Genomic DNA, 27,727 nt, shown 5'->3' on the forward strand with positions numbered 1-27,727 from the left:
TGCCCCAGATACCCCCTCCTAGTACACACACCCCTCCAGCATCCCCCAGATACCCCCTCCTACTACACACACCCCTCCAGCATCCCCCAGATACCCCCTCCTAGTACACACACCCCTCCAGCATCCCCCAGATACCCCCTCCTAGTACACACACCCATCCAGCACCCCCCATATACCCCCTCCTAGTACTCACACCCCTCCAGCATCCCCCAGATACCCCCTCCTAGTACACACACCCCTCCAGCACGCCCCAGATACCCCCTCCTAGGACACACACCCCTCCAGCATCCCCCAGATACCCCCTCCTAGTACACACACCCCTCCAGCATCCCCCAGATACCCCCTCCTAGTACACACACCCCTCCAGCATCCCCCAGATACCCCTTCCTAGTACACACACCCCTCCAGCATCCCCAGATACCCCATCCTAGGACACACCCCTCCAGCATCCCCAGATACCCTCTCCTAGGACACACCGATCCAGCACCCCCCAGATACCCCTCCTAGTACACACACCCCTCCAGCATCCCCCAGACACCCCCTCCTACTACACACCCCTCCAGCATCCCCCAGATACCCCCTCCTAGTACAAACACCCCTCCAGCATCCCCCAGACACCCCCTCCTAGTACACACACCCCTCCAGCATCCCCCAGATACCCCCTCCTACTACACACATCCCCTCCAGCATTCCCCAGATACCCCCTCCTAGTACACACACCCCTCCAGCACCCCCAGATACCCCCTCCTAGTACACACACCCCTCCAGCATCCCCCAGATACCCCCTCCTAGTACACACACCGATCCAGCATCCCCCAGATACCCCCTCCTAGTACACACACCCCTCCAGCATCCCCCATATACCCCCTCCTAGTACACACACCCCTCCAGCATTCCCCAGATACCCCCTCCTAGTACACACACCCCTCCAGCATCCCCAGATACCCCCTCCTAGGACACACACCCTCCAGCATCCCCCAGATACCCACTCCTAGGACACACACCCCTCCAGCATCCCCCAGACACCCCCTCCTACTACACACCCCTCCAGCATCCCCCAGATACCCCCTCCTACTACACACACCCCTCCAGCATCCCCCAGATACCCCTCCTAGTACAAACACCCCTCCAGCATCCCCCAGATACCCCCTCCTACTACACACATCCCCTCCAGCATCCCCCAGATACCCCCTCCTACTACACACACCCCTCCAGCATCCCCCAGATACCCCTCCTAGTACACACAGCCCTCCAGCATCCCCCAGGTACCCCCTCCTACTACACACACCCCTCCAGCATCCCCCAGATACCCCCTCCTACTACACACACCCCTCCAGCATCCCCAGATACCCCCTCCTAGTACACACACCCCTCCAGCATCCCCCAGACACCCCCTCCTAGTACACACACCCCTCCAGCATTCCCCAGATACCCCCTCCTACTACACACACCCCTCCAGCATTCCCCATATACCCCCTCCTACTACACACATCCCCTCCAGCATCCCCCAGATAACCCCTCCTAGTACACACACCCCTCCAGCATCCCCCAAATACCCCCTCCTACTACACACACCCCTCCAGCACCCCCCAGATACCCCCTCCTACTCCACACACCCCTCCAGCATCCCCCAGATACCCCCTCCTAGTACACACACCCCTCCAGCATTCCCCAGATACCCCCTCCTAGTACACACACCCCTCCAGCACCCCCCAGATACCTCCTCCTAGTACACACACCCCTCCAGCATCCCCCAGATACCCCCTCCTAGTACACACACCCCTCCAGCATTCCCCAGATACCCCCTCCTACTATACACATCCCCTCCAGCATCCCCCAGATACCCCCTCCTAGGACACACACCCCTCCAGCATCCCCCAGATACCCCCTCCTACTACACACATCCCCTCCAGCATTCCCCAGATACCCCCTCCTAGTACACACACCCCTCCAGCATCCCCCAGATAACCCCTCCTACTACACACACCCCTCCAGCATTTCCCAGATACCCCCTCCTACTACACACATCCCCTCCAGCATCCCCCAGATACCCCCTCCTAGTACACACACCCCTCCAGCATCCCCCAGATACCCCCTCCTAGTACACACACCCCTCCAGCATCCCCCAGATACCCCCTCGTACTACACACACCCCTCCAGCATCCCCCAGATACCCCCTCCTAGTACACACACCCCTCCAGCATCCCCCAGATAACCTCTTCGTACACACACCCCTCCAGCATCCCCCAGACACCCCCTCCTAGTACACACACCCCTCCAGCATCCCCCAGATACCCCCTCCTAGTACACACACCCCTCCAGCATCCCCCAGATACCCCCTCCTACTACACACACCCCTCCAGCATTCCCCAGATACCCCCTCCTACTACACACATCCCCTCCAGCATCCCCCAGATACCCCCTCCTAGTACACACACCCCTCCAGCATCCCCCAGATACCCCCTCCTACTACACACACCCCTCCAGCACCCCCCAGATACCCCCTCCTACTCCACACACCCCTACAGCATCCCCCAGATACCCCCTCCTAGTACACACACCCCTCTAGCATTCCCCAGATACCCCCTCCTAGTACTCACACCCCTCCAGCACCCCCCAGATACCCCCTCCTAGTACACACACCCCTCCAGCATCCCCCAGATACCCCCTCCTAGTACACACACCCCTCCAGCATTCCCCAGATACCCCCTCCTACTACACACATCCCCTCCAGCATCCCCCAGATACCCCCTCCTAGTACACACACCCCTCCAGCATCCCCCAGATACCCCTCCTACTACACACATCCCCTCCAGCATTCCCCAGATACCCCCTCCTACTACACACATCCCCTCCAGCATTCCCCAGATACCCCCTCCTAGTACACACACCCCTCCAGCATCCCCCAGATACCCCTCCTACTACACACATCCCCTCCAGCATCCCCCAGATACCCCCTCCTACTACACACATCCCCTCCAGCATCCCCCAGATACCCCCTCCTAGTACACACACCCCTCCAGCATTCCCCAGATACCCCCTCCTAGTACACACACCCCTCCAGCATCCCCCAGATAACCCCTCCTACTACACACACCCCTCCAGCATTCCCCAGATACCCCCTCCTACTACACACATCCCCTCCAGCATCCCCCAGATACCCCTCCTAGTACACACACCCCTCCAGCATCCCCCAGATACCCCTCCTAGTACACACACCCCTCCAGCATCCCCCAGATACCCCCTCCTACTACACACACCCCTCCAGCACCCCCCAGATACCCCCTCCTACTACACACACCCCTCCAGCATCCCCCAGATACCCCCTCCTACTACACACACCCCTCCAGCATCCCCCAGAAACCCCCTCCTACTACACACATCCCCTCCAGCATTCCCCAGATACCCCCTCCTAGTACACACACCCCTCCAGCATTCCCCAGATACCCCCTCTTAGTACACACACCCCTCCAGCATCCCCCAGATACCCCCTCCTACTACACACATCCCCTCCAGCATTCCCCAGATACCCCCTCCTAGTACACACACCCCTCCAGCATCCCCCAGATACCCCCTCCTACTACACACATCCCCTCCAGCATTCCTCAGATACCCCCTCCTAGTACACACACCCCTCCAGCATCCCCAGATACCCCCTCCTAGGACACACCGCTCCAGCATCCCCCAGATACCCCCTCCTAGTACACACACCCCTCCAGCATCCCCCAGATACCCCCTCCTAGTACACACACCCCTCCAGCATCCCCCAGATACCCCCTCCTACTACACACATCCCCTCCAGCATTCCCCAGATACCCCCTCCTAGTACACACACCCCTCCAGCATTCCCCAGATACCCCCTCCTAGTACACACACCCCTCCAGCATCCCCCAGATACCCCCTCCTACTACACACATCCCCTCCAGCATCCCCCAGATACCCCCTCCTAGTACACACACCCCTCCAGCATCCCCCAGATACCCCCTCCTACTACACACACCCCTCCAGCATTCCCCAGATACCCCCTCCTAGTACACACACCCCTCTAGCATTCCCCAGATACCCCCTCCTAGTACTCACACCCCTCCAGCATTCCCCAGATACCCCCTCCTAGTACACACACCCCTCCAGCATCCCCCAGATACCCCCTCCTACTACACACATCCCCTCCAGCATCCCCCAGATACCCCCTCCTAGTACACACACCCCTCCAGCATTCCCCAGATACCCCCTCCTACTACACACATCCCCTCCAGCATCCCCCAGATACCCCCTCCTAGTACACACACCCCTCCAGCATCCCCCAGATACCCCCTCCTACTACACACACCCCTCCAGCATTCCCCAGATACCCCCTCCTAGTACACACACCCCTCCAGCATCCCCCAGATAACCCCTCCTACTACACACACCCCTCCAGCATTCCCCAGATACCCCCTCCTACTACACACATCCCCTCCAGCATCCCCCAGATACCCCTCCTAGTACACACACCCCTCCAGCATCCCCCAGATACCCCTCCTAGTACACACACCCCTCCAGCATCCCCCAGATACCCCCTCCTACTACACACACCCCTCCAGCACCCCCCAGATACCCCCTCCTACTACACACACCCCTCCAGCATCCCCCAGATACCCCCTCCTAGTACACACACCCCTCCAGCATTCCCCAGATACCCCCTCTTAGTACACACACCCCTCCAGCATCCCCCAGAAACCCCCTCCTACTACACACACCCCTCCAGCATTCCCCAGATACCCCCTCTTAGTACACACACCCCTCCAGCATTCCCCAGATACCCCCTCCTAGTACACACACCCCTCCAGCATTCCCCAGATACCCCCTCTTAGTACACACACCCCTCCAGCATCCCCCAGATACCCCCTCCTACTACACACATCCCCTCCAGCATTCCCCAGATACCCCCTCCTAGTACACACACCCCTCCAGCATCCCCCAGATACCCCCTCCTACTACACACATCCCCTCCAGCATTCCTCAGATACCCCCTCCTAGTACACACACCCCTCCAGCATCCCCAGATACCCCCTCCTAGGACACACCGCTCCAGCATCCCCCAGATACCCCCTCCTAGTACACACACCCCTCCAGCATCCCCCAGACACCCCCTCCTACTACACACCCCTCCAGCATCCCCCAGATACCCCCTCCTACTACACACACCCCTCCAGCATCCCCCAGATACCCCCTCCTACTACACACACCCCTCCAGCATCCCCCAGATACCCCTCCTAGTACACACACCCCTCCAGCATCCCCCAGATACCCCCTCCTAGGACACACACCCCTCCAGCATCCCCCAGGTACCCCCTCCTACTACACACACCCCTCCAGCATCCCCCAGATACCCCCTCCTACTCTACACATACCCTCCAGCTTTCCCCAGATACCCCCTCCTAGTACACACACCCCTCCAGTATCCCCATATACCCCCTCCTAGTACACACACCCCTCCAGCATCCCCCAGATACCCCTCCTAGTACACACACCCCTCCAGCATCCCCCAGGTACCCCCTCCTACTACACACACCCCTCCAGCATCCCCCAGATACCCCCTCCTACTACACACACCCCTCCAGCATTCCCCAGATACCCCCTCCTAGTACACACACCCCTCCAGCATCCCCCAGATACCCCCTCCTAGTACACACACCCCTCCAGTATCCCCATATACCCCCTCCTACTACACACACCCCTCCAGCACCCCCCAGATACCCCCTCCTAGTACACACACCCCTCCAGCATCCCCCAGATACCCCCTCCTAGTACACACACCCCTCCAGCATCCCCCAGATACCCCCTCGTACTACACACACCCCTCCAGCATCCCCCAGTTACCCCCTCCTAGTACACACACCCCTCCAGCATTCCCGAGATACCCCCTCCTACTACACACACCCCTCCAGCATCCCCCAGATACCCACTCCTAGTACACACACCCCTCCAGCATCCCCCAGACACCCCCTCCTAGTACGCACACCCCTCCAGCATCTCCCAGATACCCCCTCCTAGTACACACACCCCTCCAGCATCCCCCAGACACCCCCTGCTAGTACACACACCCCTCCAGCATCCCCCAGATACCCCCTCCTACTACACACACCCCTCCAGCATCCCCCAGATACCCCCTCCTAGTACACACACCCCTCCAGCATTCCCCAGATACCCCCTCCTAGTACACACACCCCTCCAGCATCCCCCAGATACCCCCTCCTAGTACACACACCCCTCCAGCATCCCCCAGATACCCCTCCTAGTACACACACCCCTCCAGCATCCCCCAGGTACCGCCTCCTAGTAAACACACCCCTCCAGCATCCCCCAGATACCCCCTCCTAGTACACACACCCCTCCAGGATTCCCCAGATACCCCCTCCTAGGACACACACCCCTCCAGCATTCCCCAGATACCCCCTCCTAGTACACAGACCCCTCCAGCATCCCCCAGATACCCCCTCCTAGTACACACACCCCTCCAGCATCCCCAGATACCCCCTCCTACTACACACACCCCTCCAGCATCCCCCAGATACCCCCTCCTAGGACACACACCCCTCCAGCATCCCCCAAATACCCCCTCCTACTACACACACCCCTCCAGCATCCCCCAGATACCCCCTCCTAGTACACACACCCCTCCAGCATCCCCCAGATACCCCCTCCTAGTACACACACCCCTCCAGCACCCCCCAGATACCCCCTCCTAGTACACACACCCCTCCAGCATCCCCCAGATACCCCCTCCTAGTACACACACCTCTCCAGCATCCCCCAGATACCCCCTCCTACTACACACCCCTCCAGCATCCCCCAGATACCCCCTCCTAGTACACACATCCCCTCCAGCATCCCCCAGATACCCCCTCCTAGTACACACACCCCTCCAGCAATGCCCCAGATACCCCCTCCTAGGACACACACCCCTCCAGCATCCCCCAGATAGCCCCTCCTAATACACACACCCCTCCAGCACCCCCCAGATACCCCTCCTAGTACAAACACACCCCCATCATCCCCCAGATACCCCCTCCTAGTACACACACCCCTCCAGCATCCCCCAGATACCCCCTCCTAATACACAAACCCCTCCAGCACCCCCAGATACCCCCTCCTAGTACACAAACCCCTCCAGCATTCCCCAGATACCCCCTCCTAGTACACACACCCCTCCAGCATTCCCCAGATACCCCTTCCTACTACACACATCCCCTCCAGCATTCCCCAGATACCCCCTCCTAGTACACACACCCCTCCAGCATCCCCCAGATACCCCCTCCTAGGACACACACCCCTCCAGCATCCCCCAGATACCCCCTCCTAGTACACACACCCCTCCAGCATCCCCCAGATACCCCCTCCTAGTACACACACCCCTCCAGCATCCCCAGATACCCCCTCCTACTACACACACCCCTCCAGCATCCCCCAGATACCCCCTCCTAGGACACACACCCCTCCAGCATCCCCCAGATACCCCCTCCTACTACACACACCCCTCCAGCATCCCCCAGATACCCCCTCCTAGTACACACACCCCTCCAGCATCCCCCAGATACCCCCTCCTAGTACACACACCCCTCCAGCATCCCCCAGATACCCCCTCCTACTACACACACCCATCCAGCACCCCCCATATACCCCCTCCTAGTACTCACACCCCTCCAGCATCCCCCAGATACCCCCTCCTAGTACACACACCCCTCCAGCATGCCCCAGATACCCCCTCCTAGGACACACACCCCTCCAGCATCCCCCAGATACCCCCTCCTAGGACACACACCCCTCCAGCATCCCCCAGATACCCCCTCCTAGTACACACACCCCTCCAGCATCCCCAGATACCCCCTCCTACTACACACACCCCTCCAGCATCCCCCAGATACCCCCTCCTACTACACACACCCCTCCAGCATCCCCCAGATACCCCCTCCTACTACACACATCCCCTCCAGCATCCCCCAGATACCCCTTCCTAGTACACACACCCCTCCAGCATCCCCAGATACCCCATCCTAGGACACACCCCTCCAGCATCCCCAGATACCCCCTCCTAGGACACACCGATCCAGCACCCCCCAGATACCCCTCCTAGTACACACACCCCCCCCAGCATCCCCCAGATACCCCCTCCTAGTACACACACCCCTCCAGCATCCCCCAGATAGCCCCTCCTAATACACACACCCCTCCAGCACCCCCCAGATACCCCTCCTAGTACACACACACCCCCATCATCCCCCAGATACCCCCTCCTAGGACACACACCCCTCCAGCATCCCCCAGATACCCCCTCCTAATACACACACCGCTCCAGCATCCCCCAGATACCCCCTCCTAGTACACACAGCCCTCCAGCATCCCCCAGACACCCCCTCCTACTACACACCCCTCCAGCATCCCCCAGATACCCCCTCCTAGTACACACACCCCTCCAGCATCCCCCAGATACCCCCTCCTAGTACACACACCGATCCAGCATCCCCCAGATACCCCCTCCTAGTACACACACCCCTCCAGCATCCCCCATATACCCCCTCCTAGTACACACACCCCTCCAGCATTCCCCAGATACCCCCTCCTAGTACACACACCCCTCCAGCATCCCCAGATACCCCCTCCTAGGACACACACCCTCCAGCATCCCCCAGATACCCCCTCCTAGGACACACACCCCTCCAGCATCCCCCAGACACCCCCTCCTACTACACACACCCCTCCAGCATCCCCCAGATACCCCTCCTAGTACAAACACCCCTCCAGCATCCCCCAGATACCCCCTCCTACTACACACATCCCCTCCAGCATCCCCCAGATACCCCCTCCTAGTACACACACCCCTCCAGCATCCCCCAGGTACCCCCTCCTACTACACACACCCCTCCAGCATCCCCCAGATACCCCCTCCTAGTACACACACCCCTCCAGCATCCCCCAGATACCCCCTCCTACTACACACACCCCTCCAGCATCCCCCAGATACCCCCTCCTAGTACACACACCCCTCCAGCATCCCCAGATACCCCCTCCTACTACACACACCCCTCCAGCATCCCCCAGATACCCCCTCCTACTACACACACCCCTCCAGCATCCCCCAGATACCCCCTCCTACTACACACATCCCCTCCAGCATCCCCCAGATACCCCTTCCTAGTACACACACCCCTCCAGCATCCCCAGATACCCCATCCTAGGACACACCCCTCCAGCATCCCCAGATACCCCCTCCTAGGACACACCGATCCAGCACCCCCCAGATACCCCTCCTAGTACACACACCCCCCCCAGCATCCCCCAGATACCCCCTCCTAGTACACACACCCCTCCAGCATCCCCCAGATAGCCCCTCCTAATACACACACCCCTCCAGCACCCCCCAGATACCCCTCCTAGTACACACACACCCCCATCATCCCCCAGATACCCCCTCCTAGGACACACACCCCTCCAGCATCCCCCAGATACCCCCTCCTAATACACACACCGCTCCAGCATCCCCCAGATACCCCCTCCTAGTACACACAGCCCTCCAGCATCCCCCAGACACCCCCTCCTACTACACACCCCTCCAGCATCCCCCAGATACCCCCTCCTAGTACACACACCCCTCCAGCATCCCCCAGATACCCCCTCCTAGTACACACACCGATCCAGCATCCCCCAGATACCCCCTCCTAGTACACACACCCCTCCAGCATCCCCCATATACCCCCTCCTAGTACACACACCCCTCCAGCATTCCCCAGATACCCCCTCCTAGTACACACACCCCTCCAGCATCCCCAGATACCCCCTCCTAGGACACACACCCTCCAGCATCCCCCAGATACCCCCTCCTAGGACACACACCCCTCCAGCATCCCCCAGACACCCCCTCCTACTACACACACCCCTCCAGCATCCCCCAGATACCCCTCCTAGTACAAACACCCCTCCAGCATCCCCCAGATACCCCCTCCTACTACACACATCCCCTCCAGCATCCCCCAGATACCCCCTCCTAGTACACACACCCCTCCAGCATCCCCCAGGTACCCCCTCCTACTACACACACCCCTCCAGCATCCCCCAGATACCCCCTCCTAGTACACACACCCCTCCAGCATCCCCCAGATACCCCCTCCTACTACACACACCCCTCCAGCATCCCCCAGATACCCCCTCCTACTACACACATCCCCTCCAGCATCCCCCAGATACCCCTTCCTAGTACACACACCCCTCCAGCATCCCCAGATACCCCATCCTAGGACACACCCCTCCAGCATCCCCAGATACCCCCTCCTAGGACACACCGATCCAGCACCCCCCAGATACCCCTCCTAGTACACACACCCCCCCCAGCATCCCCCAGATACCCCCTCCTAGTACACACACCCCTCCAGCATCCCCCAGATAGCCCCTCCTAATACACACACCCCTCCAGCATCCCCCAGATAGCCCCTCCTAATACACACACCCCTCCAGCAGCCCCCAGATACCCCTCCTAGTACACACACACCCCCATCATCCCCCAGATACCCCCTCCTAGGACACACACCCCTCCAGCATCCCCCAGATACCCCCTCCTAATACACACACCGCTCCAGCATCCCCCAGATACCCCCTCCTAGTACACACACCCCTCCAGCATCCCCCAGACACCCCCTCCTACTACACACCCCTCCAGCATCCCCCAGATACCCCCTCCTAGTACACACACCCCTCCAGCATCCCCCAGACACCCCCTCCTAGTACACACACCCCTCCAGCATCCCCCAGATACCCCCTCCTACTACACACATCCCCTCCAGCATTCCCCAGATACCCCCTCCTAGTACACACACCCCTCCAGCATCCCCCAGATACCCCCTCCTACTACACACACCCCTCCAGCATCCCCCAGATACCCCCTCCTAGTACACACACCCCTCCAGCACCCCCAGATACCCCCTCCTAGTACACACACCCCTCCAGCATCCCCCAGATACCCCCTCCTAGTACACACACCCCTCCAGCATCCCCCAGATACCCCCTCCTAGTACACACACCCCTCCAGCATCCCCCAGATACCCCCTCCTAGTACACACACCCCTCCAGCATCCCCCATATACTCCCTCCTAGTACACACACCCCTCCAGCATTCCCCAGATACCCCCTCCTAGTACACACACCCCTCCAGCATCCCCAGATACCCCCTCCTAGGACACACACCCTCCAGCATCCCCCAGATACCCCCTCCTAGGACACACACCCCTCCAGCATCCCCCAGACACCCCCTCCTACTACACACACCCCTCCAGCATCCCCCAGATACCCCTCCTAGTACAAACACCCCTCCAGCATCCCCCAGATACCCCCTCCTACTACACACATCCCCTCCAGCATCCCCCAGATACCCCCTCCTAGTACACACACCCCTCCAGCATCCCCCAGGTACCCCCTCCTACTACACACACCCCTCCAGCATCCCCCAGATACCCCCTCCTACTACACACACCCCTCCAGCATCCCCCAGATACCCCCTCCTAGTACACACACCCCTCCAGCATCCCCAGATACCCCCTCCTAGTACACACACCCCTCCAGCATCCCCCAGACACCCCCTCCTAGTACACACACCCCTCCAGCATTCCCCAGATACCCCCTCCAGGTACACACACCCCTCCAGCGTCCCCCAGACACCCCCTCCTAGTACGCACACCCCTCCAGCATCCCCCAGATACCCCCTCCTAGTACACACACCCCTCCAGCATCCCCCAAATACCCCCTCCTACTACACACACCCCTCCAGCACCCCCCAGATACCCCCTCCTACTCCACACACCCCTCCAGCATCCCCCAGATACCCCCTCCTAGTACACACACCCCTCCAGCATTCCCCAGATACCCCCTCCTAGTACTCACACCCCTCCAGCATTCCCCAGATACCCCCTCCTAGTACACACACCCCTCCAGCACCCCCCAGATACCTCCTCCTAGTACACACACCCCTCCAGCATCCCCCAGATACCCCCTCCTAGTACACACACCCCTCCAGCATTCCCCATATACCCCCTCCTACTATACACATCCCCTCCAGCATCCCCCAGATACCCCCTCCTAGGACACACACCCCTCCAGCATCCCCCAGATACCCCCTCCTACTACACACATCCCCTCCAGCATTCCCCAGATACCCCCTCCTAGTACACACACCCCTCCAGCATCCCCCAGATAACCCCTCCTACTACACACACCCCTCCAGCATTTCCCAGATACCCCCTCCTACTACACACATCCACTCCAGCATCCCCCAGATACCCCCTCCTACTACACACATCCCCTCCAGCATCCCCCAGATACCCCCTCCTAGTACACACACCCCTCCAGCATCCCCCAGATACCCCCTCCTAGTACACACACCCCTCCAGCATCCCCCAGATACCCCCTCCTAGTACACACACCCCTCCAGCATCCCCCAGATACCCCCTCGTACTACACACACCCCTCCAGCATCCCCCAGTTACCCCCTCCTAGTACACACACCCCTCCAGCATCCCCCAGATAACCTCTTCGTACACACACCCCTCCAGCATTCCCCAGATACCCCCTCCTAGTACACACACCCCTCCAGCATCCCCCAGATACCCCCTCCTACTACACACACCCCTCCAGCATCCCCCAGATACCCCCTCCTAGTACACACACCCCTCCAGCATCCCCCAGATACCCCCTCCTACTACACACACCCCTCCAGCATCCCCCAGATACCCCCTCCTAGTACACACACCCCTCCAGCATCCCCCAGATACCCCCTCCTACTACACACACCCCTCCAGCATCCCCCAGATACCCCCTCCTACTACACACACCCCTCCAGCATTCCCCAGATACCCCCTCTTAGTACACACACCCCTCCAGCATCCCCCAGATACCCCCTCCTACTACACACACCCCTCCAGCATCCCCCAGATACCCCCTCCTACTACACACACCCCTCCAGCATTCCCCAGATACCCCCTCTTAGTACACACACCCCTCCAGCATCCCCCAGATACCCCCTCCTACTACACACACCCCTCCAGCATCCCCCAGATACCCCCTCCTACTACACACACCCCTCCAGCATTCCCCAGATACCCCCTCCTAGTACACACACCCCTCCAGCATCCCACAGATACCCCCTCCTACTACACACATCCCCTCCAGCATCCCCAGATACCCCCTCCTAGGACACACCGCTCCAGCATCCCCCAGATACCCCCTCCTAGTACACACACCCCTCCAGCATCCCCCAGACACCCCCTCCTACTACACACCCTCCAGCATCCCCCAGATACCCCCTCCTTCTACACACACCCCTCCAGCATCCCCCAGATACCCCCTCCTAGTACACACACCCCTCCAGCATTCCCCAGATACCCCCTCCTACTACACACTTCCCCTCCAGCATCCCCCAGATACCCCCTCCTAGTACACACACCCCTCCAGCATCCCCCAGATACCCCCTCCTACTACACACATCCCCTCCAGCATCCCCCAGATACCCCCTCCTAGTACACACACCCCTCCAGCATCCCCCAGATACCCCCTCCTAGTACACACACCCCTCCAGCATCCCCAGATAACCCCTCCTAGTACACACACCCCTCCAGCATCCCCCAGACACCCCCTCCTACTACACACCCCTCCAGCATCCCCCAGATACCCCCTCCTACTACACACATCCCCTCCAGCATTCCCCAGATACCCCCTCCTAGTACACACACCCCTCCAGCATTCCCCAGATACCCCCTCCTAGTACACACACCCCTCCAGCATCCCCCAGATTACCCCCTCCTACTACACACATCCCCTCCAGCATCCCCCAGATACCCCTCCTAGTACACACACCCCTCCAGCATCCCCCAGATACCCCCTCCTACTACACACACCCCTCCAGCATCCCCCAGATACCCCTCCTAGTACACACACCCCTCCAGCATCCCCCAGATACCCCCTCTTAGTACACACACCCCTCCAGCATCTCCCAGATACCCCCTCCTACTACACACACCCCTCCAGCATCCCCCAGATACCCCCTCCTACTACACACACCCCTCCAGCATTCCCCAGATACCCCCTCCTAGTACACACACCCCTCCAGCATCCCACAGATACCCCCTCCTACTACACACATCCCCTCCAGCATTCCCCAGATACCCCCTCCTAGTACACACACCCCTCCAGCATCCCCAGATACCCCCTCCTAGGACACACCGCTCCAGCATCCCCCAGATACCCCCTCCTAGTACACACACCCCTCCAGCATCCCCCAGATACCCCCTCCTACTACACACACCCCTCCAGCATCCCCCAGATACCCCCTCCTAGTACACACACCCCTCCAGCATTCCCCAGATACCCCCTCCTACTACACACTTCCCCTCCAGCATCCCCCAGATACCCCCTCCTAGTACACACACCCCTCCAGCATCCCACAGATACCCCCTCCTACTACACACATCCCCTCCAGCATCCCCCAGATACCCCCTCCTAGTACACACACCCCTCCAGCATCCCCCAGATACCCCCTCCTAGTACACACACCCCTCCAGCATCCCCAGATACCCCCTCCTAGTACACACACCCCTCCAGCATCCCCCAGACACCCCCTCCTACTACACACCCCTCCAGCATCCCCCAGATACCCCCTCCTACTACACACATCCCCTCCAGCATTCCCCAGATACCCCCTCCTAGTACACACACCCCTCCAGCATTCCCCAGATACCCCCTCCTAGTACACACACCCCTCCAGCATCCCCCAGATACCCCCTCCTACTACACACATCCCCTCCAGCATCCCCCAGATACCCCCTCCTAGTACACACACCCCTCCAGCATCCCCCAGATACCCCCTCCTAGTACACACACCCCTCCAGCATTCCCCAGATACCCCCTCCTACTACACACATCCCCTCCAGCATCCCCCAGATACCCCTCCTACTACACACACCCCTCCAGCATCCCCCAGATACCCCTCCTAGTACACACACCCCTCCAGCATCCCCCAGATACCCCCTCCTAGTACACACACCCCTCCAGCATCCCCCAGATACCCCCTCTTAGTACACACACCCCTCCAGCATCTCCCAGATACCCCCTCCTACTACACACACCCCTCCAGCATCCCCCAGATACCCCCTCCTACTACACACACCCCTCCAGCATTCCCCAGATACCCCCTCCTAGTACACACACCCCTCCAGCATCACACAGATACCCCCTCCTACTACACACATCCCCTCCAGCATTCCCCAGATACCCCCTCCTAGTACACACACCCCTCCAGCATCCCCAGATACCCCCTCCTAGGACACACCGCTCCAGCATCCCCCAGATACCCCCTCCTAGTACACACACCCCTCCAGCATCCCCCAGACACCCCCTCCTACTACACACCCTCCAGCATCCCCCAGATACCCCCTCCTACTACACACACCCCTCCAGCATCCCCCAGACACCCCCTCCTAGTACACACACCCCTCCAGCATTCCCCAGATACCCCCTCCTAGTACACACACCCCTCCAGCATCCCCCAGATACCCCCTCCTAGTACACACACCCCTCCAGCATCCCCCAGATACCCCTCCTAGTACACACACCCCTCCAGCATCCCCCAGGTACCGCCTCCTAGTACACACACCCCTCCAGCATCCCCCAGATACCCCCTCCTAGTACACACACCCCTCCAGGATGCCCCAGATACCCCCTCCTAGGACACACACCCCTCCAGCATTCCCCAGATACCCCCTCCTAGTACACACACCCCTCCAGCATCCCCCAGATACCCCCTCCTAGTACACACACCCCTCCAGCATCCCCAGATACCCCCTCCTACTACACACACCCCTCCAGCATCCCCCAGATACCCCCTCCTACTACACACATCCCCTCCAGCATCCCCCAGATACCCCCTCCTAGTACACACACCCCTCCAGCATCCCCAGATACCCCCTCCTAGGACACACCGCTCCAGCATCCCCCAGATACCCCCTCCTAGTACACACACCCCTCCAGCATCCCCAGATACCCCATCCTAGGACACACCCCTCCAGCATCCCCAGATACCCCCTCCTAGGACACACCGATCCAGCACCCCCCAGATACCCCTCCTAGTACACACACCCCCCCCAGCATCCCCCAGATACCCCCTCCTAGTACACACACCCCTCCAGCATCCCCCAGATAGCCCCTCCTAATACACACACCCCTCCAGCACCCCCCAGATACCCCTCCTAGTACACACACACCCCCATCATCCCCCAGATACCCCCTCCTAGGACACACACCCCTCCAGCATCCCCCAGATACCCCCTCCTAATACACACACCGCTCCAGCATCCCCCAGATACCCCCTCCTAGTACACACACCCCTCCAGCATCCCCCAGACACCCCCTCCTACTACACACCCCTCCAGCATCCCCCAGATACCCCCTCCTAGTACACACACCCCTCCAGCATCCCCCAGACACCCCCTCCTAGTACACACACCCCTCCAGCATCCCCCAGATACCCCCTCCTACTACACACATCCCCTCCAGCATTCCCCAGATACCCCCTCCTAGTACACACACCCCTCCAGCATCCCCCAGATACCCCCTCCTAGTACACACACCCCTCCAGCATCCCCCAGATACCCCCTCCTAGTACACACACCCCTCCAGCATCCCCCAGATACCCCCTCCTAGTACACACACCGATCCAGCATCCCCCAGATACCCCCTCCTAGTACACACACCCCTCCAGCATCCCCCATATACCCCCTCCTAGTACACACACCCCTCCAGCATTCCCCAGATACCCCCTCCTAGTACACACACCCCTCCAGCATCCCCAGATACCCCCTCCTAGGACACACACCCTCCCGCATCCCCCAGATACCCCCTCCTAGGACACACACCCCTCCAGCATCCCCCAGACACCCCCTCCTACTACACACACCCCTCCAGCATCCCCCAGATACCCCTCCTAGTACAAACACCCCTCCAGCATCCCCCAGATACCCCCTCCTACTACACACATCCCCTCCAGCATCCCCCAGATACCCCCTCCTAGTACACACACCCCTCCAGCATCCCCCAGGTACCCCCTCCTACTACACACACCCCTCCAGCATCCCCCAGATACCCCCTCCTACTACACACACCCCTCCAGCATCCCCCAGATACCCCCTCCTAGTACACACACCCCTCCAGCATCCCCCAGATACCCCCTCCTACTACACACACCCCTCCAGCATCCCCCAGATACCCCCTCCTACTACACACACCCCTCCAGCATCCCCAGATACCCCCTCCTACTACACACACCCCTCCAGCATCCCCCAGATACCCCCTCCTACTACACACACCCCTCCAGCATCCCCCAGATACCCCCTCCTACTACACACATCCCCTCCAGCATCCCCCAGATACCCCTTCCTAGTACACACACCCCTCCAGCATCCCCAGATACCCCATCCTAGGACACACCCCTCCAGCATCCCCAGATACCCCCTCCTAGGACACACCGATCCAGCACCCCCCAGATACCCCTCCTAGTACACACACCCCCCCCAGCATCCCCCAGATACCCCCTCCTAGTACACACACCCCTCCAGCATCCCCCAGATAGCCCCTCCTAATACACACACCCCTCCAGCACCCCCCAGATACCCCTCCTAGTACACACACACCCCCATCATCCCCCAGATACCCCCTCCTAGGACACACACCCCTCCAGCATCCCCCAGATACCCCCTCCTAATACACACACCGCTCCAGCATCCCCCAGATACCCCCTCCTAGTACACACACCCCTCCAGCATCCCCCAGACACCCCCTCCTACTACACACCCCTCCAGCATCCCCCAGATACCCCCTCCTAGTACACACACCCCTCCAGCATCCCCCAGACACCCCCTCCTAGTACACACACCCCTCCAGCATCCCCCAGATACCCCCTCCTACTACACACATCCCCTCCAGCATTCCCCAGATACCCCCTCCTAGTACACACACCCCTCCAGCATCCCCCAGATACCCCCTCCTACTACACACACCCCTCCAGCATCCCCCAGATACCCCCTCCTAGTACACACACCCCTCCAGCACCCCCAGATACCCCCTCCTAGTACACACACCCCTCCAGCATCCCCCAGATACCCCCTCCTAGTACACACACCCCTCCAGCATCCCCCAGATACCCCCTCCTAGTACACACACCGATCCAGCATCCCCCAGATACCCCCTCCTAGTACACACACCCCTCCAGCATCCCCCATATACCCCCTCCTAGTACACACACCCCTCCAGCATTCCCCAGATACCCCCTCCTAGTACACACACCCCTCCAGCATCCCCAGATACCCCCTCCTAGGACACACACCCTCCAGCATCCCCCAGATACCCCCTCCTAGGACACACACCCCTCCAGCATCCCCCAGACACCCCCTCCTACTACACACACCCCTCCAGCATCCCCCAGATACCCCTCCTAGTACAAACACCCCTCCAGCATCCCCCAGATACCCCCTCCTACTACACACATCCCCTCCAGCATCCCCCAGATACCCCCTCCTAGTACACACACCCCTCCAGCATCCCCCAGGTACCCCCTCCTACTACACACACCCCTCCAGCATCCCCCAGATACCCCCTCCTACTACACACACCCCTCCAGCATCCCCCAGATACCCCCTCCTAGTACACACACCCCTCCAGCATCCCCAGATACCCCCTCCTACTACACACACCCCTCCAGCATCCCCCAGATACCCCCTCCTACTACACACATCCCCTCCAGCATCCCCCAGATACCCCTTCCTAGTACACACACCCCTCCAGCATCCCCAGATACCCCATCCTAGGACACACCCCTCCAGCATCCCCAGATACCCCCTCCTAGGACACACCGATCCAGCACCCCCCAGATACCCCTCCTAGTACACACACCCCCCCCAGCATCCCCCAGATACCCCCTCCTAGTACACACACCCCTCCAGCATCCCCCAGATAGCCCCTCCTAATACACACACCCCTCCAGCACCCCCCAGATACCCCTCCTAGTACACACACACCCCCATCATCCCCCAGATACCCCCTCCTAGGACACACACCCCTCCAGCATCCCCCAGATACCCCCTCCTAATACACACACCGCTCCAGCATCCCCCAGATACCCCCTCCTAGTACACACACCCCTCCAGCATCCCCCAGACACCCCCTCCTACTACACACCCCTCCAGCATCCCCCAGATACCCCCTCCTAGTACACACACCCCTCCAGCATCCCCCAGATACCCCCTCCTAGTACACACACCCCTCCAGCATCCCCCAGACACCCCCTCCTACTACACATACCCCTCCAGCACCCCCCAGATACCCCCTCCTAGTACACACACCCCTCCAGCATCCCCCAGACACCCCCTCCTAGTACACACACCCCTCCAGCACCCCCCAGATACCCCCTCCTAGTACACATACCCCTCCAGCATCCCCCAGATACCCCCTCCTAGTACACACACCCCTCCAGCATCCCCCAGATACCCCCTCCTAGTACACACACCCCTCCAGCATCCCCCAGACACCCCCTCCTAGTACACACACCCCTCCAGCACCCCCCAGATACCCCTCCTAGTACACACACCCCTCCAGCACCCCCCAGATACCCCTCCTAGTACACACACCCCTCCAGCCTGTGGACCTCTGGTGCGATTCCGGTGCAATGAACTGTAATCTGTTGGGGTTCTTGGGGCAGTTGGCCTTTACATGCCCCAGCTCGTTACATTTAAAACATCGTCCAGCTGACGGGTCACTGGGGCGAGGAGGGTTGCTGGAGAACGGGGTGGTGGGACGATAAGGGGTCTGGAGGGTTCTTTGGGAGGTAGGTGGGGCTTTGGGCGGCCCCTGGTAATAGGGTGTGGTCTGGGGTTGTCCCTTCTGGTCTCCGCTCCAACTGCGACCAGTTTTCTTCTTCTCTGCCACCTCCACCCATCTGGCTCCAATCTCTCCTGCCTCGATTACAGTTTTGGGCTTCCCATCTAGGATGTATCTTTCTATTTCCTCAGGAACACCCTCTAAGAATTGTTCCATTTGCATTAGGAAGGGCAAATCTACTGGAGATTCAACACTTGCTCCAGATATCCAGGCATCCCCATGTTTCACAATGTGGTAGGCATGTCGGGTAAATGACACCTCTGGTTTCCACCTTAGGGCTCTGAACCTCCGACGAGACTGCTCGGGTGTTATCCCCATTCTGACTCTCGCCTTGGATTTAAACAGTTCATACTTGTTCATGTGTTCTTTAGGCATTTCAGCTGCCACCTCAGCTAAGGGTCCACTGAGCTGCGGCCTCAGCTCTACCATGTATTGGTCAGTAGAGATGTTGTACCCAAGGCAGGCCCTTTCGAAGTTTTCTAAGAAGGCCTCAGTATCATCACCTGCCTTGTAGGTGGGGAACTTTCTGGGATGGGGAGTGGTACCTGGAGAAGGATTGCTAGGGTTTGTTGGTATATTCTGCTGAGCCTTTACCTTCTCCATCTCCAGTGCATGCTTCCTCTCTTTTTCCTTCTCCTCCTCCACATGCTTCCTCTCTTTTTCCTTCTCCTCCTCCACATGCTTCCTTGCCTCCATTTCCCTCCTGTGGGCAGCCTCCTGTACCTCCTTTTCCAGCTGCATGAGTTCTATCTGTCTTTCATGTTCCTTTTGTTTTTCCTCAGCCTGAAATCTGGCTAATTCCATCTTTTGTTGTGCTGTGGATTCTGTCATCCTAACCTCTCTGTTTTTAACTAACTTTACACCCGAGGCTTAGAAATAAACAAACAAAACTTGGCTGTAAAATTTTGCTGTGCTGGAATAGAATACCTATTCTCTGATAGTGATTGTCAGCCTACAGAAAAAGACAATTCCCTTGTCTCTGCTCTGGGCCCAAATCAAAGCAAAAACTTCCAACTACTTTGAAACCTGTTTACCCAGCCCAAAGAAAAAACAAGTTTCCTTTTTAAACTTGTGCTCCTTGTAAAAAATCAAAATCCAAAAAAAAAAAACCCTGCCACTTTTGTCTCCAGGCAAATGGGTAGAACACCCCTCCTTCTATTTACTTTTAGGGAAACAAAAAACTCTGGGTTGGAAGACTGTGAATTTCCCTGCAGGAGTTAAGTACCCTGCCTCCAGGCAAAGAAAACCTGCAATTCACAAAGATAATCCCCTTTTGTCTCTGCTTGGCCACAAAGCAGAGAAAAACAAGCTGCTTTCAGTTTCAGCTGCTTCTGGACTTCCTTTTTTTAAAAATCTGTATTTCTAGTTCAAAAAAATCTCAACTGGATCTCAAAATGATTTCAGGTTAATCCCACCACTCTGCCACCATGTCAAGGTTCCTCCCCCACTCTGAACTCTAGGGTACAGATGTGGGGACCTGCATGAAAAACCTCCTAAGCTTATCTTTACCAGCTTAGGTCAAAACTTCCCCAAGGTACAAAATATTCCACCCTTTTGTCCTTGGATTGGCCGCTACCACCACCAAACAAATACTGGTTACTGGGGAAGAGCTGTTTGGACACGTCTTTCCCCCCAAAATACTTCCCCAAAACCTTGCACCCCACTTCCTGGACAAGGTTTGGTAAAAAGCCTCACCAATTTGCCTAGGTGACTACAGACCCAGACCCTTGGATCTTAAGAACAATGAACAATCCTCCCAACACTTGCACCCTCCCTTTCCTGGGAAATGTTGGATAAAAAGCCTCACCAATTTGCATAGGTGACCACAGACCCAAACCCCTGGATCTGAGAACAATGAAAAAGCATTCAGTTTTCTTACAAAAAGACTTTTAATAAAAATAGAAGTAATTAGAAATAAGAAATCCCCCCTGTAAAATCAGGATGGTAAATACCTTACAGGGTAATTAGATTCAAAACATAGAGAACCCCTCTAGGCAAAAACCTTAAGTTACAAAAAAGATACACAGACAGAAATAGTTATTCTATTCAGCACAATTCTTTTCTCAGCCATTTAAAGAAATCATAATCTAACACATACCTAGCTAGATTACTTACTAAAAGTTCTAAGGCTTCATTCCTGGTCTATCTCCGGCAAAGGCAGAATGTAGACAGACCCACATACCCTTTGTTTCTCTCCCTCCTCCCAGCTTTTGAAAGTATCTTGTCTCCTCATTGGTCATTTTGGTCAGGTGCCAGCGAGGTTACCTTTAGCTTCTTAACCCTTTACAGGTGACAGGAGATTTCCTCTGGCCAGGAGGGATTTTAAAGGGGTTTACCCTTCCCTTTCTATTTATGACACCCCCTCCTACTACACACACCCCTCCAGCATCCCCCAAGTACCCCTCCTACTACACACACCCCTCCAGCATCCCCCAGATACCCCCTCCTACTACACACATCCCCTCCAGCATTCCCCAGATACCCCCTCCTAGTACACACACCCCTCCAGCATCCCCAGATACCCCCTCCTACTACACACACCCCTCCAGCATCCCCCAGACACCCCCTCCTAGTACACACACCCCTCCAGCATCCCCCAGATACCCCCTCCTAGTACACACACCCCTCCAGCATCCCCCAGACACCCCCTCCTAGTACACACACCCCTCCAGCATCCCCCAGATACCCCCTCCTAATACACACACCCCTCCAGCATCCCCCAGATACCCCCTCCTAGTACACACACCCCTCCAGCATCCCCAGATACCCCCTCCTAGTACACACACCCCTCCAGCATCCCCCATATACCCCCTCCTACTACACACACCCCTCCAGCATCCCCCAGATACGCCCTCCTAGTACACACACCCCTCCAGCATCCCCCAGATACGCCCTCCTAGTACACACACCCCTCCAGCATTCACCAGATACCCCCTCCTACTATCCCCCAGATACCCCCTCCTAGTACACACACCACTCCAGCATCCCCCAGATACCCCCTCCTACTACGCACATCCCCTCCAGCATTCTCCAGATACCCCCTCCTAGTACACACACCCCTCCAGCATCCCCAGATACCCCCTCCTAGGACACACCGATCCAGCATCCCCCAGATATCCCCTCCTAGTACACACACCCCTCCAGCATCCCCCAGTTACCCCCTCCTACTACACACACCCCCTCCAGCATTCCCCAGATACCCCCTCCTAGTACACACACCCCTCCAGCATTCTCCAGATACCCCCTCCTAGTACACACACCCCTCCAGCATCCCCAGATACCCCCTCCTAGGACACACCGATCCAGCATCCCCCAGATATCCCCTCCTAGTACACACACCCCTCCAGCATCCCCCAGTTACCCCCTCCTACTACACACACCCCCTCCAGCATTCCCCAGATACCCCCTCCTAGTACACACACCCCTCCAGCATTCTCCAGATACCCCCTCCTAGTACACACACCCCTCCAGCATCCCCAGATACCCCCTCCTAGGACACACCGATCCAGCATCCCCCAGATATCCCCTCCTAGTACACACACCCCTCCAGCATCCCCCAGACACCCCCTCCTAGTACACACACCCCTCCAGCATCCCCCAGACACCCCTCCTAGGACACACACCCCTCCAGCATCCCCCAGATACCCCCTCCTACTACACACATCCCCTCCAGCATTCCCCAGATACCCCCTCCTAGTACACACACCCCTCCAGCATCCCCCAGATACCCCCTCCTAGTACACACACCCCTCCAGCATCCCCCAGACACCCCCTCCTAGTACACACACCCCTCCAGCATCCCCCAGACACCCCCTCCTAGTACACACACCCTTCCAGCATCCCCCAGACACCCCCTCCTAGTACACACACCCCTCCAGCATCCCCCAGACACCCCCTCCTAGTACACACACCCCTCCAGCATCCCCCAGACACCCCCTCCTAGTACACACACCCCTCCAGCATCCCCCAGACACCCCCTCCTACTACACACATCCCCTCCAGCATCCCCCAGATACCCCCTCCTACTACACACATCCCCTCCAGCATTCCCCAGATACCCCCTCCTAGTACACACATCCCCTCCAGCATTCCCCAGATACCCCCTCCTAGTACACACACCCCTCCAGCATCCCCCAGGTACCCCCTCCTAGTACACACACCCCTCCAGCATCCCCAGATACCCCCTCCTAGGACACACCGCTCCAGCATCCCCCTGATACCCCCTCCTAGTACACACACCCCTCCAGCATTCCCCAGATACCCCCTCCTAGTACACACACCCCTCCAGCATTCCCCAGATACCACCTCCTAGTACACACACCCCTCCAGCATCCCCCAGACACCCCCTCCTAGTACACACACCCCTCCAGCATCCCCAGATACCCCCTCCTAGGACACACCGCTCCAGCATCCCCCAGATACCCCCTCCTAGTACACACACCCCTCCAGCATCCCCCAGACACCCCCTCCTACTACACACCCCTCCAGCATCCCCCAGACACCCCCTCCTACTACACACACCCCTCCAGCATCCCCCAGACACCCCCTCCTACTACACACACCCCTCCAGCATCCCCCAGACACCCCCTCCTAGTACACACACCCCTCTAGCATCCCCCAGACACCCCCTCCTGGTACACACACCCCTCCAGCATCCCCCAGATAACCCCTCCTACTACACACACCCCTCCAGCATTCCCCAGATACCCCCTCCTAGTACTCACACCCCTCCAGCACCCCCCAGATACCCCCTCCTAGTACACACACCCCTCCAGCACCCCCCAGATACCCCCTCCTAGTACACACACCCCTCCAGCATCCCCCAGGTACCCCCTCCTAGTACACACACCCCTCCAGCATCCCCCAGGTACCCCCTCCTAGGACACACCCCTCCAGCATCCCCCAGGTACCCCCTCCTAATACACACACCCCTCCAGCATCCCCCAGATACCCCCTCCTAGTACACACACCCCTCCAGCATCCCCCAGATACCCCCTCCTAGTACACACACCCCTCCAGCATCCCCCAGATACCCCCTCCTAGTACACACACCCCTCCAGCACCCCCCAGATACCCCCTCCTAGTACACACACCCCTCCAGCATCCCCCAGATACCCCCTCCTAGTACACACACCCCTCCAGCACCCCCCAGATACCCCCTCCTAGTACACACACCCCTCCAGCACCCCCCAGACACCCCCTCCTAGTACACACACCCCTCCAGCATCCCCCAGATACCCCCTCCTAGTACACACACCCCTCCAGCCTGTGGACCTCTGGTGCGATTCCGGTGCAATGAACTGTTATCTGTTGGGGTTCTTGGGGCAGTTGGCCTTTACATGCCCCAGCTCGTTACATTTAAAACATCGTCCAGCTGACGGGTCACTGGGGCGAGGAGGGTTGCTGGAGAACGGGGTGGTGGGACGATAAGGGGTCTGGAGGGTTCTTTGGGAGGTAGGTGGGGCTTTGGGCGGCCCCTGGTAATAGGGTGTGGTCTGGGGTTGTCCCTTCTGGTCTCCGCTCCAACTGCGACCAGTTTTCTTCTTCTCTGCCACCTCCACCCATCTGGCTCCAATCTCTCCTGCCTCGATTACAGTTTTGGGCTTCCCATCTAGGATGTATCTTTCTATTTCCTCAGGAACACCCTCTAAGAATTGTTCCATTTGCATTAGGAAGGGCAAATCTACTGGAGATTCAACACTTGCTCCAGATATCCAGGCATCCCCATGTTTCACAATGTGGTAGGCATGTCGGGTAAATGACACCTCTGGTTTCCACCTTAGGGCTCTGAACCTCCGACGAGACTGCTCGGGTGTTATCCCCATTCTGACTCTCGCCTTGGATTTAAACAGTTCATACTTGTTCATGTGTTCTTTAGGCATTTCAGCTGCCACCTCAGCTAAGGGTCCACTGAGCTGCGGCCTCAGCTCTACCATGTATTGGTCAGTAGAGATGTTGTACCCAAGGCAGGCCCTTTCGAAGTTTTCTAAGAAGGCCTCAGTATCATCACCTGCCTTGTAGGTGGGGAACTTTCTGGGATGGGGAGTGGTACCTGGAGAAGGATTGCTAGGGTTTGTTGGTATATTCTGCTGAGCCTTTACCTTCTCCATCTCCAGTGCATGCTTCCTCTCTTTTTCCTTCTCCTCCTCCACATGCTTCCTCTCTTTTTCCTTCTCCTCCTCCACATGCTTCCTTGCCTCCATTTCCCTCCTGTGGGCAGCCTTCTGTACCTCCTTTTCCAGCTGCATGAGTTCTATCTGTCTTTCATGTTCCTTTTGTTTTTCCTCAGCCTGAAATCTGGCTAATTCCATCTTTTGTTGTGCTGTGGATTCTGTCATCCTAACCTCTCTGTTTTTAACTAACTTTACACCCGAGGCTTAGAAATAAACAAACAAAACTTGGCTGTAAAATTTTGCTGTGCTGGAATAGAATACCTATTCTCTGATAGTGATTGTCAGCCTACAGAAAAAGACAATTCCCTTGTCTCTGCTCTGGGCCCAAATCAAAGCAAAAACTTCCAACTACTTTGAAACCTGTTTACCCAGCCCAAAGAAAAAACAAGTTTCCTTTTTAAACTTGTGCTCCTTGTAAAAAATCAAAATCCAAAAAAAAAAACCCTGCCACTTTTGTCTCCAGGCAAATGGGTAGAACACCCCTCCTTCTATTTACTTTTAGGGAAACAAAAAACTCTGGGTTGGAAGACTGTGAATTTCCCTGCAGGAGTTAAGTACCCTGCCTCCAGGCAAAGAAAACCTGCAATTCACAAAGATAATCCCCTTTTGTCTCTGCTTGGCCACAAAGCAGAGAAAAACAAGCTGCTTTCAGTTTCAGCTGCTTCTGGACTTCCTTTTTTTAAAAATCTGTATTTCTAGTTCAAAAAAATCTCAACTGGATCTCAAAATGATTTCAGGTTAATCCCACCACTCTGCCACCATGTCAAGGTTCCTCCCCCACTCTGAACTCTAGGGTACAGATGTGGGGACCTGCATGAAAAACCTCCTAAGCTTATCTTTACCAGCTTAGGTCAAAACTTCCCCAAGGTACAAAATATTCCACCCTTTTGTCCTTGGATTGGCCGCTACCACCACCAAACAAATACTGGTTACTGGGGAAGAGCTGTTTGGACACGTCTTTCCCCCCAAAATACTTCCCCAAAACCTTGCACCCCACTTCCTGGACAAGGTTTGGTAAAAAGCCTCACCAATTTGCCTAGGTGACTACAGACCCAGACCCTTGGATCTTAAGAACAATGAACAATCCTCCCAACACTTGCACCCTCCCTTTCCTGGGAAATGTTGGATAAAAAGCCTCACCAATTTGCATAGGTGACCACAGACCCAAACCCCTGGATCTGAGAACAATGAAAAAGCATTCAGTTTTCTTACAAAAAGACTTTTAATAAAAATAGAAGTAATTAGAAATAAGAAATCCCCCCTGTAAAATCAGGATGGTAAATACCTTACAGGGTAATTAGATTCAAAACATAGAGAACCCCTCTAGGCAAAAACCTTAAGTTACAAAAAAGATACACAGACAGAAATAGTTATTCTATTCAGCACAATTCTTTTCTCAGCCATTTAAAGAAATCATAATCTAACACATACCTAGCTAGATTACTTACTAAAAGTTCTAAGGCTTCATTCCTGGTCTATCTCCGGCAAAGGCAGAATGTAGACAGACCCACATACCCTTTGTTTCTCTCCCTCCTCCCAGCTTTTGAAAGTATCTTGTCTCCTCATTGGTCATTTTGGTCAGGTGCCAGCGAGGTTACCTTTAGCTT

General features: G+C 57.6%; 1 protein-coding gene across 1 annotated transcript; it reads right to left on the minus strand.

Moving 5' to 3' along the window:
- Nucleotides 1-20,471: 20,471 nt before the first annotated feature.
- Nucleotides 20,472-27,404, minus strand: LOC141977318 (uncharacterized). The gene is made up of 2 exons (XM_074938734.1): nt 25,205-27,404; nt 20,472-20,492 (listed from the first exon to the last, which is right to left on the minus strand). Exon 1 carries the CDS (start codon nt 26,283-26,285, stop codon nt 25,251-25,253), a length of 1,035 nt encoding a protein of 344 aa, XP_074794835.1. The 5' UTR covers nt 26,286-27,404; the 3' UTR covers nt 20,472-20,492; nt 25,205-25,250.
- Nucleotides 27,405-27,727: the final 323 nt, after the last annotated feature.

The sequence above is a fragment of the Natator depressus genome, chromosome 24, assembly GCF_965152275.1.
Source record: "Natator depressus isolate rNatDep1 chromosome 24, rNatDep2.hap1, whole genome shotgun sequence".
In the NCBI taxonomy this organism is placed as follows: Eukaryota; Metazoa; Chordata; order Testudines; family Cheloniidae; genus Natator; species Natator depressus.

Bases quoted from the DNA above. Each gene is read 5' to 3' on its own strand.
- LOC141977318 (XM_074938734.1), bottom strand. From the start codon at position 26,285: ATGACAGAATCCACAGCACAACAAAAGATGGAATTAGCCAGATTTCAG.